We start from the raw sequence: 15,758 nt of genomic DNA, 5'->3' as shown, positions 1-15,758 counted from the left end.
GCATGTATTTCTAACAACCGGTTATGATCTGGAAACCTTCTATGCATCCAAAGCAAATCTACAACAAGGCCTCCTCCAGAATGGGGAGAGTCCAACTCTCATCATCCTCAGCATTTCTGCTTGCTTCTCTGTGAACCTCTAATGGCTCTCCCAAACTGCTCTGTTGATTTCGTGTGCAAAGGCTAAGACCGGATTTAATATCAATTTGTAATAAGTATTTAACATTTTATTAGCTCATCCATATTTTACTTTATTTATTGAAATATTCTTCTTGAATACTTACCCCCCTACCCCCCAGCTCTTTTATATGATGATTACAGGACAGCAATTTGTCTTGGTTTTGAATGGAGAAAAAAACTCTTGGGCTTTATGTTATGCTTGGCAGCATATTTTATCGCCTTTACCACTCAGACATATTTTTCAATGCTTTCGTGTAAGGCAGAATACAAAAAGACCAGAAATATATGGCTCCCTTCTCTTCCCTCTCCTCCCAAGTAAAGTCAGAAATGGGGATTGTGTGACATTTTATTAACCTGCATTATTTATTTCTCGAGATTTTTGCATCAAAAATCTCTTTCCCCCCCAGAGAGTGTGGACCCCTAAAATCTCTGAATGAAATTGCAGCTGAGCTGCTCTATAGTCAAGACAATGGCTGCTGGATTAAGAAGAAGAGAAGACACTAACAGACACATCAAGATTTGAATTTGAAAGCCTAGCTGCAAATAAACTAAGTTCAACCTCTCCTGAATTCTATTCACTCTTATCTACCGTAACATCAAACAGTGTAAATGGTTAGTTCGATATATTTGTGTGCATAGGCATGAGCAATAATTCAGTTTAATTGGAACATTAAATGTAGTCCTGGTCTTTCATGCCTGTCATGTTCCCACAGTCACATGATCGCATTCAAGTGCATGGCAACTGGCCTTATGAGAGACACAGTATCCCACTGTCACTTGATTACCATTTCCAACTTTCATTGCTGGCTTCTGAGAAACAAAATCCCAATGGGGAAGCTAGCAGGATGTCACAAATGGCAATCATGGGACATCATTCCTAACTACTGTGCAGGATTCGCTTAATGATAGCAGCCAGAAGTGCTTGTCATAAGGCAATGCGATCATGTGACCATTGTTAAGTGATGATCTCAGTACCAGTCCAAATTATGAATGATAATACCTGCATCGTATCCAGTCTGTTTGTTTGCCTTCATGGCCCAGATTGTCTCCTTGACTGGCCCCTCGGAATCTCAAGCTGGAATTCCCCTCAACTTTTCTCATTTAAAAACCTTGGAACCAGAATCTGAATTTTCTGTTCACTGCATTCCAAGCCATTTCCCCCAAATATGTTATGAATGACATGACAAGCATTAGTTCTTTCAAGGGATATCAGGTAACTAGCAGGGAATTGCCTAGTTGGCCTAACTGGGGATAAGACTTTGGTTTTAGTGTAGTTATTTTGAGAAGATATTCTAGTTGTGTTCATACGACATGCTTCAACAGGTTACACATAGGCTTAGCAGGTGCATTGAAATGTCAGGCTAATATTTTATTATTGTACATCGTATCAGTGTATTATGATTCCTTGTATTATATCTGCCCATCAATGGGTTAATCTGTAACTAGGTTAAGCATTTTGGGTAAATGAATCCAGTCTGTACAGAACTGAAGACTACAAGTTGCTACATAGAAAATGAAAACTTCCATTACATGGGAAAACAAAAACTTCTACTTTGTTAATATTAAGTCTAACTGTTGATTTCTCTGTTTTCTACTGTTTATCTCACAGAGATGAAAGAAACTACAGGAAATCCTCAAATTACAACCAGAATTGAACCCAAAATTTATGTTGCTAAGTGAGAAATTTGTTAAGTGAGTTTTTCCCCATGTTATGACTTTTCTTGTCACATTTGTTAACTGAATCAATGCAATTGTTAAATTAGTACCCCGGTTGTTAAGGGAATCTGGCTTCCCCATTGACTTTGCTTGTCAGAAGGTTGCAAAAGGTGATCCCATGACCCTGGGATGCTGCCACTATCATAAATGTGAATCAGTTTTCAAGCATCCGAATATAAATGATGTGACTATGGGGATGCTGCAAAGCAAGAAATGAATATAAGTAATTTTTTCAGTATTATTGCAACTTGAAAAGGTCACTAGATGAACTATTATAAGTTGAGACTACCTGTATTTTGACTTTAACTGTTGGATTTTTTTTTTTAAAAAAGGGCTTGCCATAATGCAACCTAAAACTATACCCAATAAGATCCCAACTCAGCTCCAGAGGTTCTCACTCACTTAATCAAAGTAAACTGGTTCACGGTCAGAAGATCACCCACATTTTCCTCCTCCCCTCCCCTTGCCTTCCCACCCCCACCTGTCTTTTATGATCTTGCCTAATGAAGAATTCTTGGAAAGGTTGTAAATTGTCAGTCTGACTGAATAAAGCTATCACCCTTAATTTTCCCTCTCTATTGCTTTTTATGAGAAAATATAATCTCTCTCACTGCAGCTGCAGTTTTTCAACTACCACTAGGTTTCTGCTTGAACTTTTATTCAGAAAAGGAAAGGAAAGGATGAAACACCAAAGATACACAATACGAGGGGTGGGGTTTTTGTGTGTGTGTGTGTACCTTGGTTCTCTTCTTCTTGGAGAGGTCTGAGGTCTGTCCATTGTTGTGTTGTGTTGAATGGGACACAGGACTTATATTCTGCTTGCAATTAACTAGGTAGGTTTGCAATTCTTTACTCATCAAAAGAGACCTGCAGTCCCCTTTCTCTGCTTGATGGGAATGGCAGTTTCCCTCCCTACAGCAATGATTATTTATTTATTTCCAGTCAATGGCCAGCAGAATAAAAAAAAAGGATCAAGCTTCCTATACCTTTATTTTTCCTCTCTCCATATGTTCAATCTTTATAAACTCTTATAGACATGCCTAATTTCTTCTCCTCGATCACTGACTTTGTCTATATCATAAGAGGGTAAAGCAATTAATCCTCATTGTTACTACCTCAAAGACCCAGCTATTAACAATGGAGAGGTCTAGAAATTTAATTTCTTCCCTTTCCTCTTATTCTCCTATAGACCAAGGCAGACGTGCAGTCCTTCACCAGATATTGCCATATTCTGGCCCATCCTGAAGCTTTCAAAGCTATGTGAAAGCTGAGCTGAAGCCCAACAGATTCTTCTCTGCGATTCCCTGGTGAAAAGACCCATAGTAATTGCAACAGTAAATTGGCATGATCCTTATTTGGCTAGTAAATACTTTATTTGCACGTGCAAAGTCAATGGGAAGCAGTCTCCCCTTGGTAATGAGACTTTAAGGCAATTAATCTTGAGGAAAGGGAATTTACTGCTCATCCTGCCGTGCGGCTGGCTGCCGCTGCTCCACCAGGAACCATAAAGGCCCTATTTGCATCTCATTAAAGAGAAGAAGGTGAGACAAAAGAAGCTCCCTGACTTCTCCCTGGCATCCTTAGAGGCAAAGCAGTCTTTTGAGGAAGAAAAAAAAATGCAGCACCACTCGCAGGAGGATCAAAGCCTTCAGCTTCCAGCCAGTCTAATATGAATAAAGGGCAGGGGTGGAATCCAGGGATGGGGGGGAAAAAGCTGGAAGAGAGTCTAAATGAGAACCCAGATTGGCATTTTGCAATATATTTTAGTCACGACACTAAATCTGTTCTTCAAGATGGTCCATTTGCAAATAACTTATTCCAAACTCTGTCTAGCAATAGCAACAGCACTTAGATGTATATACACCACTTCACAGTGCTTTTACATCCCTCTCTAAGTGGTTTACAGAATCCGCCTATTGCTCCCAACAATCCAGATCCTCATTTTACCGACCTCGGAAGGATGGAAGGCTGAGTCAACCTGGAGCCTGGTGAGATTTGAACTGCCAAATTGCAGACAGACAGCAGTCAGCAGAAGTAGCTTGCAGCAATGCATTCTAACCACTGTGCCACCATGGCTCTGTCTACAATAGAGCTAGAGGCAGATATATGGAGAACAGTCGGGGTAGTGCTGTGGTCTGAGAGTTAGATTAGGACCAAGGAAATCCAGATTCAAAGTTCAGCTTAGCCATGAAGGTCATTGGATGACCTGGAGCTATATTTAATCTCTATAGCCTAAACTACTTTTCTCACTTTTGGGGAGAATAAAAAAGGGGAGGGGTTCCTTGAGTTTCATCCAGAAAGGCAACTTCAGATAGAGTCATGTCATTAGCATTGTTTAACATCTATATGAAGTTGCTGGGTGAGGTCATTCAACAATTTGGGGTGTTGCTGAAGATACTAAGCTTTATAATTCTACCTTGGATTGCTTGAGTGATGCCATGGAGGTTCTGTCTCAGTCCTTTGAGGCTGTGGGGAGTGGTGAGGCTGGATGGGGAGCAACAGGTTTAAGTTCAACCCTAAGCAAGGCAGAATAGTTCCGCGGTTTTGGACCTCCTGGTTCCAGGGACCTTCTATCTTTGGTTCTGAATGGACTGGCACAACCCAAGACAGACGCAGTATCTGGAAGTTCTTCTGGACTTACAGTTCCTGCTGAATAAGCAGGTGGCAGCCATGGCTGGAACAGCCTTTGTGTGTCAGTTGTGCCCATTCCTGAATTCAGCTCCCCCCGCACTGTTACTTATGGTCATGTGATCACCAGATTGGATTATTACTCTTCATTTGGAGGTTTCAACTGGTGCAGAAAGCAAAGGCATAGGCAGGCACTGGTGCTGGTTACTCAGTACATGTGACACCACTGCTCCCCAATTGTCGCTACTTGTTCCAGTAGGAGGGACATGCTCTGGGTACCATTGGCTAAAGAATGTTGGCCATTCTTGATGAATGTATATTTTCTTTTATGTACACTGAGAGCATATGCACCAAGACAAATTCCTTGGGTGTCCAATCACACTTGGCCAATAAAAGAATTCTATTCTGTTCTATTCCATTGGCAGAGCCTTTCCTCCAGTGACATTTTGAAAGGCCATCTGTCTATCTATTCACCAATACAATCACAATTATGATTATCATTGTGTCATCATCTTCACCATCATTATCATCACTGTTGTCACTCAGTAAAACCACTGTGAACTAGAATTTGCAAAGTCCAAGAGATTGTCAAATGGGAATATATGAACAGTTGATACAGCCAGAACAGGTGGCTATAGGAATGCCAGCAACAGCATGAAGCTCGTGACACCCAATGTTGTGCAATGATAAGGATACTTCAGGAACTTCTGGCTTGCAGGGCTTCGGCAACAGGCAGGAATCCGCCATCGTGCGCGGTTTCTGCCTGAGCTCGCCTCTGGAGCGTCACGAGCCAGTTGGCTTTGGGGCTAAGCCACCCTGTAGAGGTGGTGAAGAGGGGGGAGATCCCAGCAGGGTTGAGGGAAGCCGCATCTTTCCTCCCCAGCTGGCTAAACTCCCTTTCCTGAAGGCAGTAAGAGCGGCAGTCAGAAATGGCCACCTCAAAGAAGCACTCATCCGGAAAAGAAAGTGCAGGAGAAAGTTAAGAAGTGAAAGTTTTGGCTGACCAGGATAAAAAGCAACAACTAAGGTATCCTGGAATCTAAATTTTAAGAAAAGATACATCGCTCCCAAAGAAGATTTGGAAGCAGCGAATGAAAGTGAAAAGGGAAAGGTTTTTTTTCACTCTCCTTCCTTACATTGACAGTGAACAGAGATGAATGAGAAATCAGAAAAACCCACTTTGGCATCAATAGGTAATTAAACTGGATAATTAAATGTCATGGGGACAATAAGGATTTCTGAACACTAAAAAAAAACTTTTTTTTGCTGTAAGTGGGAAGGGAGAGGAAAAGAATAAGAGCAGGATTTGGAAGGAGGAGACTGCCTAGAATTTAAAAGAATCTGATTTAAATCCTAACAAGACTTCTAAAAGATACTTTTTAACTGGAACTTTGTAACTAAACAGTAACCCCAGGAAGAGAAAGTGAAAAAAGAAGAAAGTGTTAAAAGAAACAGCTTGTGTGTATTTGGATTGCTTGGTGACTTTGGGACTTTTGGAAATTATATTTGAATGACTAAAAACACTTGGGTGGTTGTTTGAAAAAAAAATTTTTTTTACGATGGCATCACTTGTGGATGAACTGAAAATGGAATTTAAAAAATACAAAGAAGAGGAACAAGAAGGGAAGGGCTCTCTTGGCTCTGTTTTTCAATTCTTAGAAATGGCAATCTGTACCTACGAGAAACTACAAGAAAAGACTGCGCAAAAAGAAGATCAGGACAGAGAAGAAGCCATCTTTAACGATAAGGATACTTCATAAGGCATGGTTCAAGTCTTCATCACAAAAACAATATTTCCTAGATGATGGGGAGCTCTTCACAACCACATAAATGTGCTTTCATTCAATCTGTGAGCTACAACTCAAGTATACCAGCATATTTTGCACTGCCTTCATTACTAGTATTTAGCAATGAAGTCAGCAATTAGCACTTAATTCAAATTTAATGTGGCACAAGTGAAGGAAAGAGATATGTGGATTTCCCTGGTGTTGTTATCCAACAGAAAATTTTTGATAGATGGTGAAAACATTAGTCAAATCCTGGTCCTGAACTACCTATTTTGGGATAGGGTGGTTTCTGCCCAATAAAAAGAAGTCTTAGCTTGATGGCCAGTTCCTTTCTCATTCATGAATCAGGTACGGAAGAATATTTTTCATGACTATGAATGAATGATTTTGAGGACATAATGTTGGAAGGGCACTTCAAACTCCTTTCAAGAAATGCCAAATATGTCTTCTATAATTGACACCAAGATTTTAGGGCAGGTGATGAAATCAGACTACAGATCAGAAGTTTTGCTCTGTTTAGATTGGATCATAACTCCCACTTCCCAGGTTTGGGGGATAATAACTTCTCTTCATCAGGCCTCAGTTGGATTTCAACAGATCTTAATCCCCAATCTTATAAAAATCAGGGATAAATCCCCAGCGGTTATGAATGAAGTGGAGAGAAAGGAGAACAGGAAAAGAGCATGGGGCATGCCAACACTCTTAATAAATCTAAAGGCTCCCATTGTTTAAGCCACTTTCTCCCACAGATAGGAAATACTTTGCTTACTTTCTCCATGAGCTGTCGTAGTTGCCGGCTGCGCAAGTCTCGCGAGCAGGTGCCCTGAACAGGGATGACTGCTGTGCACAGACATTTGCCATCGGGAGCCTGAGCTGACGTATAGACCTGCCAACCTTCATCTGGGCTTTGGAAGAGAGTCTGTGGAGAGAAAGAAAGCAGATAACATTGGATCTAAAGGTTGAGCAGCTTGCAATACAAAAGGGTGAGCCTTTATGTCAATAGTACACTACTAAACTGGTTGTAGAATTATGACTTTTAAATAAGAAGTTGAAGAGGCTTTAAACTGGCATTTTGGCGATGTCACAGACAACAAACATCGAACAATTTAAGGGTCAAAGTATGGGAATCACGTATAGGGCTCCCTGCAAATATTATTACTGCTGCTACCATTATTCTTACCAACAGGTAAAAGACAAACAGATCCTCACAAAGTTGTGATCATATATCATGAAGTAAGCTGGTAGGTAACCGTAGCTGACCCAGCACATCCTGAAAGATTCTGAATTAATCTAGAGCAGTGTTTCTTAAACTGTTGGTTCCTAGGATTCCTTCCCATTTTTAAAAATCCTAGAGGACCCCAAAATAGTTTTTTTTGTATGGGTTATATTTCTCAAAAAATTCCTATATTAAAAGTGAATATTATAATTTTTATAACTAATTATAAAGCATTCACAAATATTTATTGAATTGTGCATGAATAACAATAGTAAAACCATTCAATACTAATATAAATAAAATATTCATAAAATATTTTAACAAATAAATAATAATTGGACAAATGCACCAGCCTTATCAGCAACAGAGGAAAAATAGTGAAAATTATATGCATGGATTCTTATTTGTTATTTTAATGTTTTATATGGTATTTTAATTGTATGACTGCAAGCCATCTAGAGTACCTCAGTGAGATGGGCATCATAGAAGAGAAAGAAAGAAAGAAAGAAAGAAAGAAAGAAAGAAAGAAAGAAAGAAAGAAAGAAAGAAAGAAAGAAAGAAAGAAAGAAAGAAAGAAAGAAAGAAAGAAAGAAAGAAAGAAAACAAGATGCCCTATGGAAAAAATATCAAGAGTCTGAACAAAGTTTACTATAAATATCTTGGCACTCTTCAAGCTGACAAGTTTAGAAGTGAATATATTACGGTATGAGAGTGAAAAAGTCCAAACTCAGCAAAGAAAATATCAAGCCCCTTAACACCTGGGCAATTCTATTCATTAGACACATAGCTGGACTGAAGCAGAACTAAAAGTCCTGGTTAGGAAGACCAGAAAAATAATCCATGAAGCAATATGAACAGACCAAGTAGCCTAATAGAGAAGTTAAAACTTTTATCCTCCTATTCAGTATTCCTAACACATACCAAATAACTTGGACTGGATCTCTGCTTTTACTGATAGGAATGAAGCAGGAATGGACTGCACGTAACCAGCAGCAGCTTCCTTCTTTACATGTATAATGCCTGCAAATTTTTCTTGGAGCTGCAAGTCCAACAAGATGACGGGGGGATGTATGGGATGGCTAGAGTGTGCATGATGTATTTAGCATTCAAAATTTGGTGCTGTCATGTGATAGCACAATAAGTGTTTGCATCCACTTTGAACCATGGCATCATCCATTATCAATAAAAGATGCCAAGGTGCTTTTTCCTTCTCTCCTCGCCCCCCGCCCATTTACTTGGAATCAAAGCAGAAGTGACCTGGAATACATTTTAATATCCCAGGTTCTTGTGCCTAAGAACTCATTCTTTCTTTGGAAGACCGCATTGCAGAATTCGGAAAAGTGTAGGTATCAAAGAACAAATTCATTCTGCTGACTTTTTGATCAGATCTATCCACAATTACAGTTCCTGAATCAATATGCAAACAGAATGCATTTTCTCCAAAATGATTCTCAAAATGTACATGGTAAAGAAAAAGTATACACAAAAACAAAAAAACAAAAACTTTAGGAAGGGGTGAGTGAATGTGTGTGTGTGTGTGTGTGTGTGTGTGTGTGTGTGTGAGAGAGAGAGAGAGAGAGAGAGAGAGAGAGAGAGAGAGACTGGCTATTTTGAATAAATACAATTTTAAATAAAATAAAACCATGCATACATGACAAAACCCCTTTGTTAGATGTGTTTTTGTTTATATTTTCGTGTAGAACAAGCAACTCAATTTGTTTTGTTTGCTATTAGGTTGTTATTGTTGTTATTGTTTTATATGGTGAGTAGTTTCAAATCAAGTGTGCCAGAATTGAATTCAATGGGAATGAATGAATGAGCGAGCGAGCAAGCAAGCAAGCAAGCAAGCTAGCAAACAAGCAAGCGGACTGTGTTATATCATTTGAATCTCAGTACGGGTCCCTCTGTCTACCTGAAAAGAAAGAGATTTTATAATTTCTAGATTTCTTTCTTTTTAAAAAAAAATCACAGTACTGTCACAATTCTGTGCATCATTACCTTACTAAGGAGTAAGTGTTGTAGAATGCAGGTCTTTTTGTTTCTAAGTTAAATTACATTGAATTGTCCTGTGAAATTACTTTCTTGGCCTTTAAAGGGCAAACCTTTGTTCCTTTCATAAATAACAATAAAATAGACCCTTCAGGCAGGATACAGGCAGTTCAGGGAAATCGGTTGATTTCTTTTCCTGCAGAATATGTATACTTCCTCTCTCTTACATTTTTGTCAAAATAGGTGAATGGTATAAATGTCACCACTTCTTTCCAACGGCTCAACACACTTTACTGATTTATCTTTCTGAGTGTATAAAGCCAGGCTTCAACGTGGTTTCTTGAATGATCTCTATTATGGTGTGAGCCTTGTCTAGACTGTCAGTTGTTCAAGTCAGGTAGAGAATACAAAGGTAAAAAACAAAAACACATGACTTCAAATCCACTTATAGTCTCTCCACAGGTGGCAGCATCTGGTTGAACTTCTCTGATCTCTGGAGCTGAATTGGGTTCAGGTCCAATTAATATTTTGATGAGAGATACCCAGGGGTGGGATTCTACCAGTTCGCACCTATTCGCTAGAACCGGTTGTTAACATTCTAAGCAGTTCGGAGAACTGGTTGTTAGAAGAAATTACTGGCCTAATCCTGTAAGGAAGGTAGGAAGGAAACATTCTGGTGTTGCTTACAAAAACTGCCTCTCCGTTAACCCTTATTACATTCTTGGCAGGACTAGACTGTCTCTGGAACTTCTCTGGAGTTTTTTTTTTCCTTCTTTGCTGGTACTTTGCTTGTGTGGAGTGACCATTCAAAGTTACAATGGCACTGAAAAAAGTGACTTATGACAATTTTTCACACTTATGACTGTTGCAGCATCCCCACTCGATGTGAGTGATATTGAGTTGGCCACGCCCAGCCAGTCATATGACCACTAAGCCATGCCCACCAACTAAGCCACGCCCATAGAAGCAGTTGTTAAAAAATTTGAATCCCACCCCTGGAGATACCCAGGGAATTCCCAGGATTATATAAAATGGCAAATTACTTCCCGTTTGCTGCCCAGTTAATTACATGAACATGTCTGTAGACTCAGCAGGAGTCATGTGCAACATGAAGGAAACTACTTTTATATGTCTCTTTTCCTTTGTAATAGTGCAGTCATCTCTTATCAGAGCATAATCTTGTAATGGAGAGATAGCTCATTCTGGTCCATTGTACAAAAAAACCCCCAGAGTATAAAAAAGGAAATAATGAGCATCCTTAGAGATGTCTATTGACCTTTCACATCAAGACAAGCGTGTGAGAAGTTGGTTCATTGGGCCATAGTCTTCTGCAGTATTGTGAAATACAGGTGATCTTCGATTTATGACCACAATGGAGCCCAAAATTTCTATTGCTAAATGAGACAGTTGTTAAATGAGTTTTGCTCCATTTTAGAACTTTTCTTGCTGCAATTGGTCAGTGAATCACTGCAGTTCACTTAATAACACAGTTGTTAAGTGAATCTGGCTTCCCCATTCACCTTATTATTTATTTATTTAATTTGTATTGCCGACTATTCGCCCATGGAGACTGGAGACGTCTTACACAATGTAAAACCATATTTAAAACAAAAAATAAAAATAAAAGAACAATAAAAACTAACAAAAAGAATCAAATAAATTAATAAAGTACAATAGAACAAAATTTTTGGGGAAAAAAACCCAACTCCCCCCACCACCACCCCAACGACAGCAGATCACACTAGCCATTTGATGGGTTCCATCTGTCTCCGGGTTCCCCAAGCCCACTGGCAAAACCAGGTCTTCAGTGCCTTTCAGAAGAGTGCTAGAGAGGGGCCATTCTAATCTCTGGGGGAATGATATTCCAGAGAGAGGGAGCCATCATGGGGAAGGCCCTTCTTCTAGGTGTATCTCCCTCAGGGGTGGGACCTGCAACATTCCCTGCCTCCTCACTCTAATGGGTCGGGTAGATGTGACCGGCAAGAGACGTTCCCTCAGATAACCCGGACCCAAGCCATGAAGGGCTTTAAAGGTGACAACCAGCACCTTGAATTGTACCCGGAAGCAAATTGGCAACCAGTGCAGCTCCTGCAGGAGAGGTGACACATGTGCACACAGGGGTCTGCACAAAACCATGCGGGCCGCTGCATTTTGCACCAACTGGAACTTCCGGATGCTCTTCAAGACAGCACCATGTGGAGTGCGTTGCAATAATCAAAATGGAAAGTGACCAGGGCATGAGTGACTGTGAGTAGGGACCATTGGTCCAGGAAAGGGCATAACTGGTACACAACCTGGTTGTGCAAAGGTCACTTTGCTTGTCCGAAGGTCACAAACAGTGATAACATTACCCTGGAACTCTGCAACCATCATAAATGTGAATCAGTTGCCAGACATCTGAATTTTGATCATATAACTATGGAGATGCTGCAGTGTGAAAAATGGTCATTAGTTGATTTTTTTCAGTGCTGCTCTAGTTTCAAACGATCACTAACTGAACTGCTGCAAGTCGAGGACTTCCTATACACTATGTTGCTAATTTAGATTATGGCAATTATTACTAAATGTCTGCCTGTCTATACATTAGCATGTGAAATATTTCTCTTTCTCTTCCTAATTTTATAAAGGTTTTGGAAAGTATCCTATACTCTAAGAGTAATTGGGATAAAGCTTGCTAACTTTCCCTGATCCCTTAAATATCAATACAGCTACTGTATGTAGAGAGATGGGTTTTGTGATTTTTTTTTTTTTGAATACATTAAATATCTGGAGATTTATATACCCTAAAGATTTTTTAAATATGTGGAATTAAATATATTACAACTTTTAGAAAGGGTTGAATGGATTTTTAAAAATGAGTTAACAGTTCTTGACGTTGTGGGATTAAAAGTAATGTTATTAAAGTGAATACTATCGTTTGATGTATGTTTCTATAGATATTCCTATGTAAATAGCTGGAAGTGTAAAAAAATTGATTGTTTATTGACCCAATGATAATGATATGTTATCATTTAATATGATAGCATATATTAGTAGATTTATGGAAAAATCTTTAAATGTTAGAGATCTTAATGTAATGTTGAATTACATAACAAAGCTTTGGAATTAGAACAGGGGGTGGGGTGTTACATCATTCAAAATGTCAAGGAATAAGTTGTCTGAAATGTGTGATTTATCTGTTTTAGAAAAGGTAATATTTTCTACTAATCAAGAGATGCAGCAATATGTGTTCTTACGGCAGAGATTTGCCATTTGTGATATTTTAAAATACTTACTATTTTAGCGTGTTAATAATCAGTTATTAATAAGTATATAGATTCTTTTTATTTCTTTACTTTCTTAATTAGTATTTTTAGCTAATTTGTGGTTGTCTGTTTTCTATTTTTTTTAATATTTGTAAGTTTAAAATTTGTTTTATTTACTGTGCATCCATAAAATAAATACTTGCAATAATGGCAATAATAAAACCATCCAAGACAGGTAATCTCCTCCATCAGAGGAGATGTCATTTCTTTCAGCTTATCTCTCCCAGCTTGCATCAGTCAGTGCTATTCTTGTAAATATTTGCTAGCTGGGTTGAAATTGAGACAAATTACAGGCTGTTGAGACCGCATAGCTCCTTTTCTGCCTCCATGTGAAATTCTACAATCCAGACAAGCCGGTATTTTTTTAAAGTGATAATATGTGGTAACGGCATTTATCAATTTATGTTAATTGTCAACTTACTATTCTACACATACCTCACAATCACTTTTTAAAATTGCTTTCTTTCTTAAAGGCCCATTTAATTTTACCCATTTAAGTTGTGCTCATTATTTATTGTTTATATTCAATTTGTTATACTTATTTTAAGTTCCCTATTCTATTCCATTCCATTCCAATGTTCCATTTCTATTCTATTCTATTCTATTCTATTCTATTCTATTCTATTCTATTCTATTCTATTCTATTCCATTCCATTCCATTCTTAGTAGCAATAGCATCAAAGTTTATTTTAGCAGTCTGTCCCATTGACCATGGAAGATTTCACTTATGTACATCCTCATCCAGTTCTAAATATCTTGGAATGATACAATGTTCTGGAACAGTTTTTCCCAAACCTAGAGTTAGGTGCTGGTTGAAAAATCTGGAAACTGTAACCCCAGTGCATCTGCATGGTTCCAAGGTGTCAATTGGTAATCTAGGGTGTTGATAATAATAAATGAAAGCATCCAGAGATGCTGCCAGAAAATGGTCCTACTCAAAATATCCTCAAATGCTCCAAAGAGGATTAATAAATTAAATAATTAAATCTCCTCGATAGTCATTTTGTTACTACCTGCCTTCATTCTGTGTCTTGTGAAAATGGAAATGGGTTCCCCCATAAGAAAAAAACAGCAATTTCATATGGAGGCTGAAGGTGTATAATGTGCTTTGCATGCTAAACATGTCAAACTGTAAAAGGTCCATCTCTACCTCACTGACGTTCTGAGCTTGATACATTTCAGATCTGAACTATTTTGCAGAATCATTGTCCCTGGCTTTTTGCTCAGGAAGTCTGTTCTGTGTAACAACAGCTCTACCCTTCACTCTTACTCTTGATTGTAAAGCAGATGACAAATTTTGGAAAACATAAAGTCGAACAATGTTTTTGAACACCGAAGCCCCTTGACATCCTGAATGGTTACAGGATGGTCTGGGTTTATTGACTCTGAAACATGGCACCCCACTTTTTCCATCCTAAGTAAGCACTGTCTACCTATCTTTCTCCCCACATCTATAACAAAGCAGAGCCTGATGTAACTTTCTCCCCTTTTCCCAAACCATATCACTATAACAAAATTCCTGAAGTTTGCTTTGTAACTATGTAACCTTTGTAACTATGGAACGGCTATGGCTAATTTTAGTCCCACTTTCTGTAGGCCATGCTGGACCCCTGTGTTGAGTAATGACATGACCTTTTTATTATCTCTCTATATATTGTGAAGCTTCATCGTTCTTTTCAGCTCTCTTCTCTCTAGTCTCCCAGCATTCTTTTCAATTTCTTAAGGAGACATCACTGAGGAATGTGATTGCAAGAGGAAGAGAGACAAGAATCCAGCACAACAATTGCCCTGCATACCAGGGAGAACTCTGGAATCTGAGGAGAACATTGATCTTTTTAAATCTAGCCCTTCATGCATGAAAATAATTTCCTTGTTTGGTTTTAACTCATCAATAATTTTCCCCAAGACCTGCTCCTGACAATGTACAGTATTTTATAGTATAAAATTGGATTCAATTATATTTTATATGCTTAATTTAACCAACTATATTGTTTTTAATTCATAATTTAAATGGAGAATTGCAAAACTCCCTTGAAACTATTCACTGCATTCTTTACTCAAGTTCCTCATTCTTCCACAAAATGTATTTGAATGTCATTTTTTGTTTAACTTTAATAACTCTTTTTTCAATTATAATAGCCCTAATATTGAATTTGTAAGCTTGTAGAAACCATAGCAAAATAATTCACATTTCAAAAGATTTTTTTTATTTATAGCCTGCTTTTATTATTCTTACAAATAATTCAAGATGGCCTACATAGCCAACTATCTCCCTCCTCCTATTTTCCTCACAACAGGTGAGGTGAATTGGGCTGAGAAAGAGTGACTGGGCCAAAGTTATCAAGCCAGATTGCATGGATAAAGTGGGACCTGAACACATGGTCTCTCTTGCTTTTTATCCTGTTGCCTTAAGCACTAGACCAAATTGACTCGCTAATATTCCTAACTTTTCCATTTTTTTCTGCAGTTTAGGAACCACTATTATTATATGAACTTCATTTAATAATGTTCAAAAAAAATTGTAGTGCTTTTATTATTTAACTTTCATAACTTATGTGATGAAATTATTGGACCGACAATTTTTAAAATTAGTATTCTTGTACAATTAATTTATTCCTTGTTATATATTTATGCTTTAAGCTACATTAGTCTTTAATAAATATCTCAAAGTCACCCTGATTTTTCAAAGTCATAAATCTTTTCAGAATATCTATTAATTACATCATAGTATATTTTTGTTTAAATAGAAGTTGTATTTATTTTGGATACGTTTTTCTTCCAAACTGTTCCAAAAAACGTTATCTTAGTCTACATTTGAAATAATAATTTAACTGATGGTTGGATAATAATTCTATTTTACTTCTATCTTTCTGTTGAATTCTTTTTTCTCCTCATACTTAAAAGAAATACTGTATTAATCAGAAATCCCCTCAGCATG

The 15,758-nt window shown here is 38.0% G+C and overlaps 1 protein-coding gene across 4 annotated transcripts in view; it reads right to left on the bottom strand.

Moving 5' to 3' along the window:
- The window catches only part of OLFM2 (olfactomedin 2), a 259,829-nt gene that overhangs the window by 92,107 nt on the left and 151,964 nt on the right, over positions 1-15,758 (bottom strand). For all 4 annotated transcript variants that reach the window (XM_087925520.1, XM_026713834.2, XM_026713833.2 and 1 more), the window contains one exon: positions 7,080-7,229. In XM_087925520.1, coding sequence (XP_087781646.1) covers positions 7,080-7,229 — 150 coding nt within the window. The remainder of the gene's footprint in view (positions 1-7,079; positions 7,230-15,758) is intronic.

Source organism: Pseudonaja textilis, chromosome 2 (genome assembly GCF_049901715.1).
Source record: "Pseudonaja textilis isolate UNSWEBS1 chromosome 2, rPseTex1.2, whole genome shotgun sequence".
NCBI classification, from domain to species: Eukaryota; Metazoa; Chordata; class Lepidosauria; order Squamata; family Elapidae; genus Pseudonaja; species Pseudonaja textilis.
This window is presented reverse-complemented; position numbering and strand designations above follow the sequence as displayed.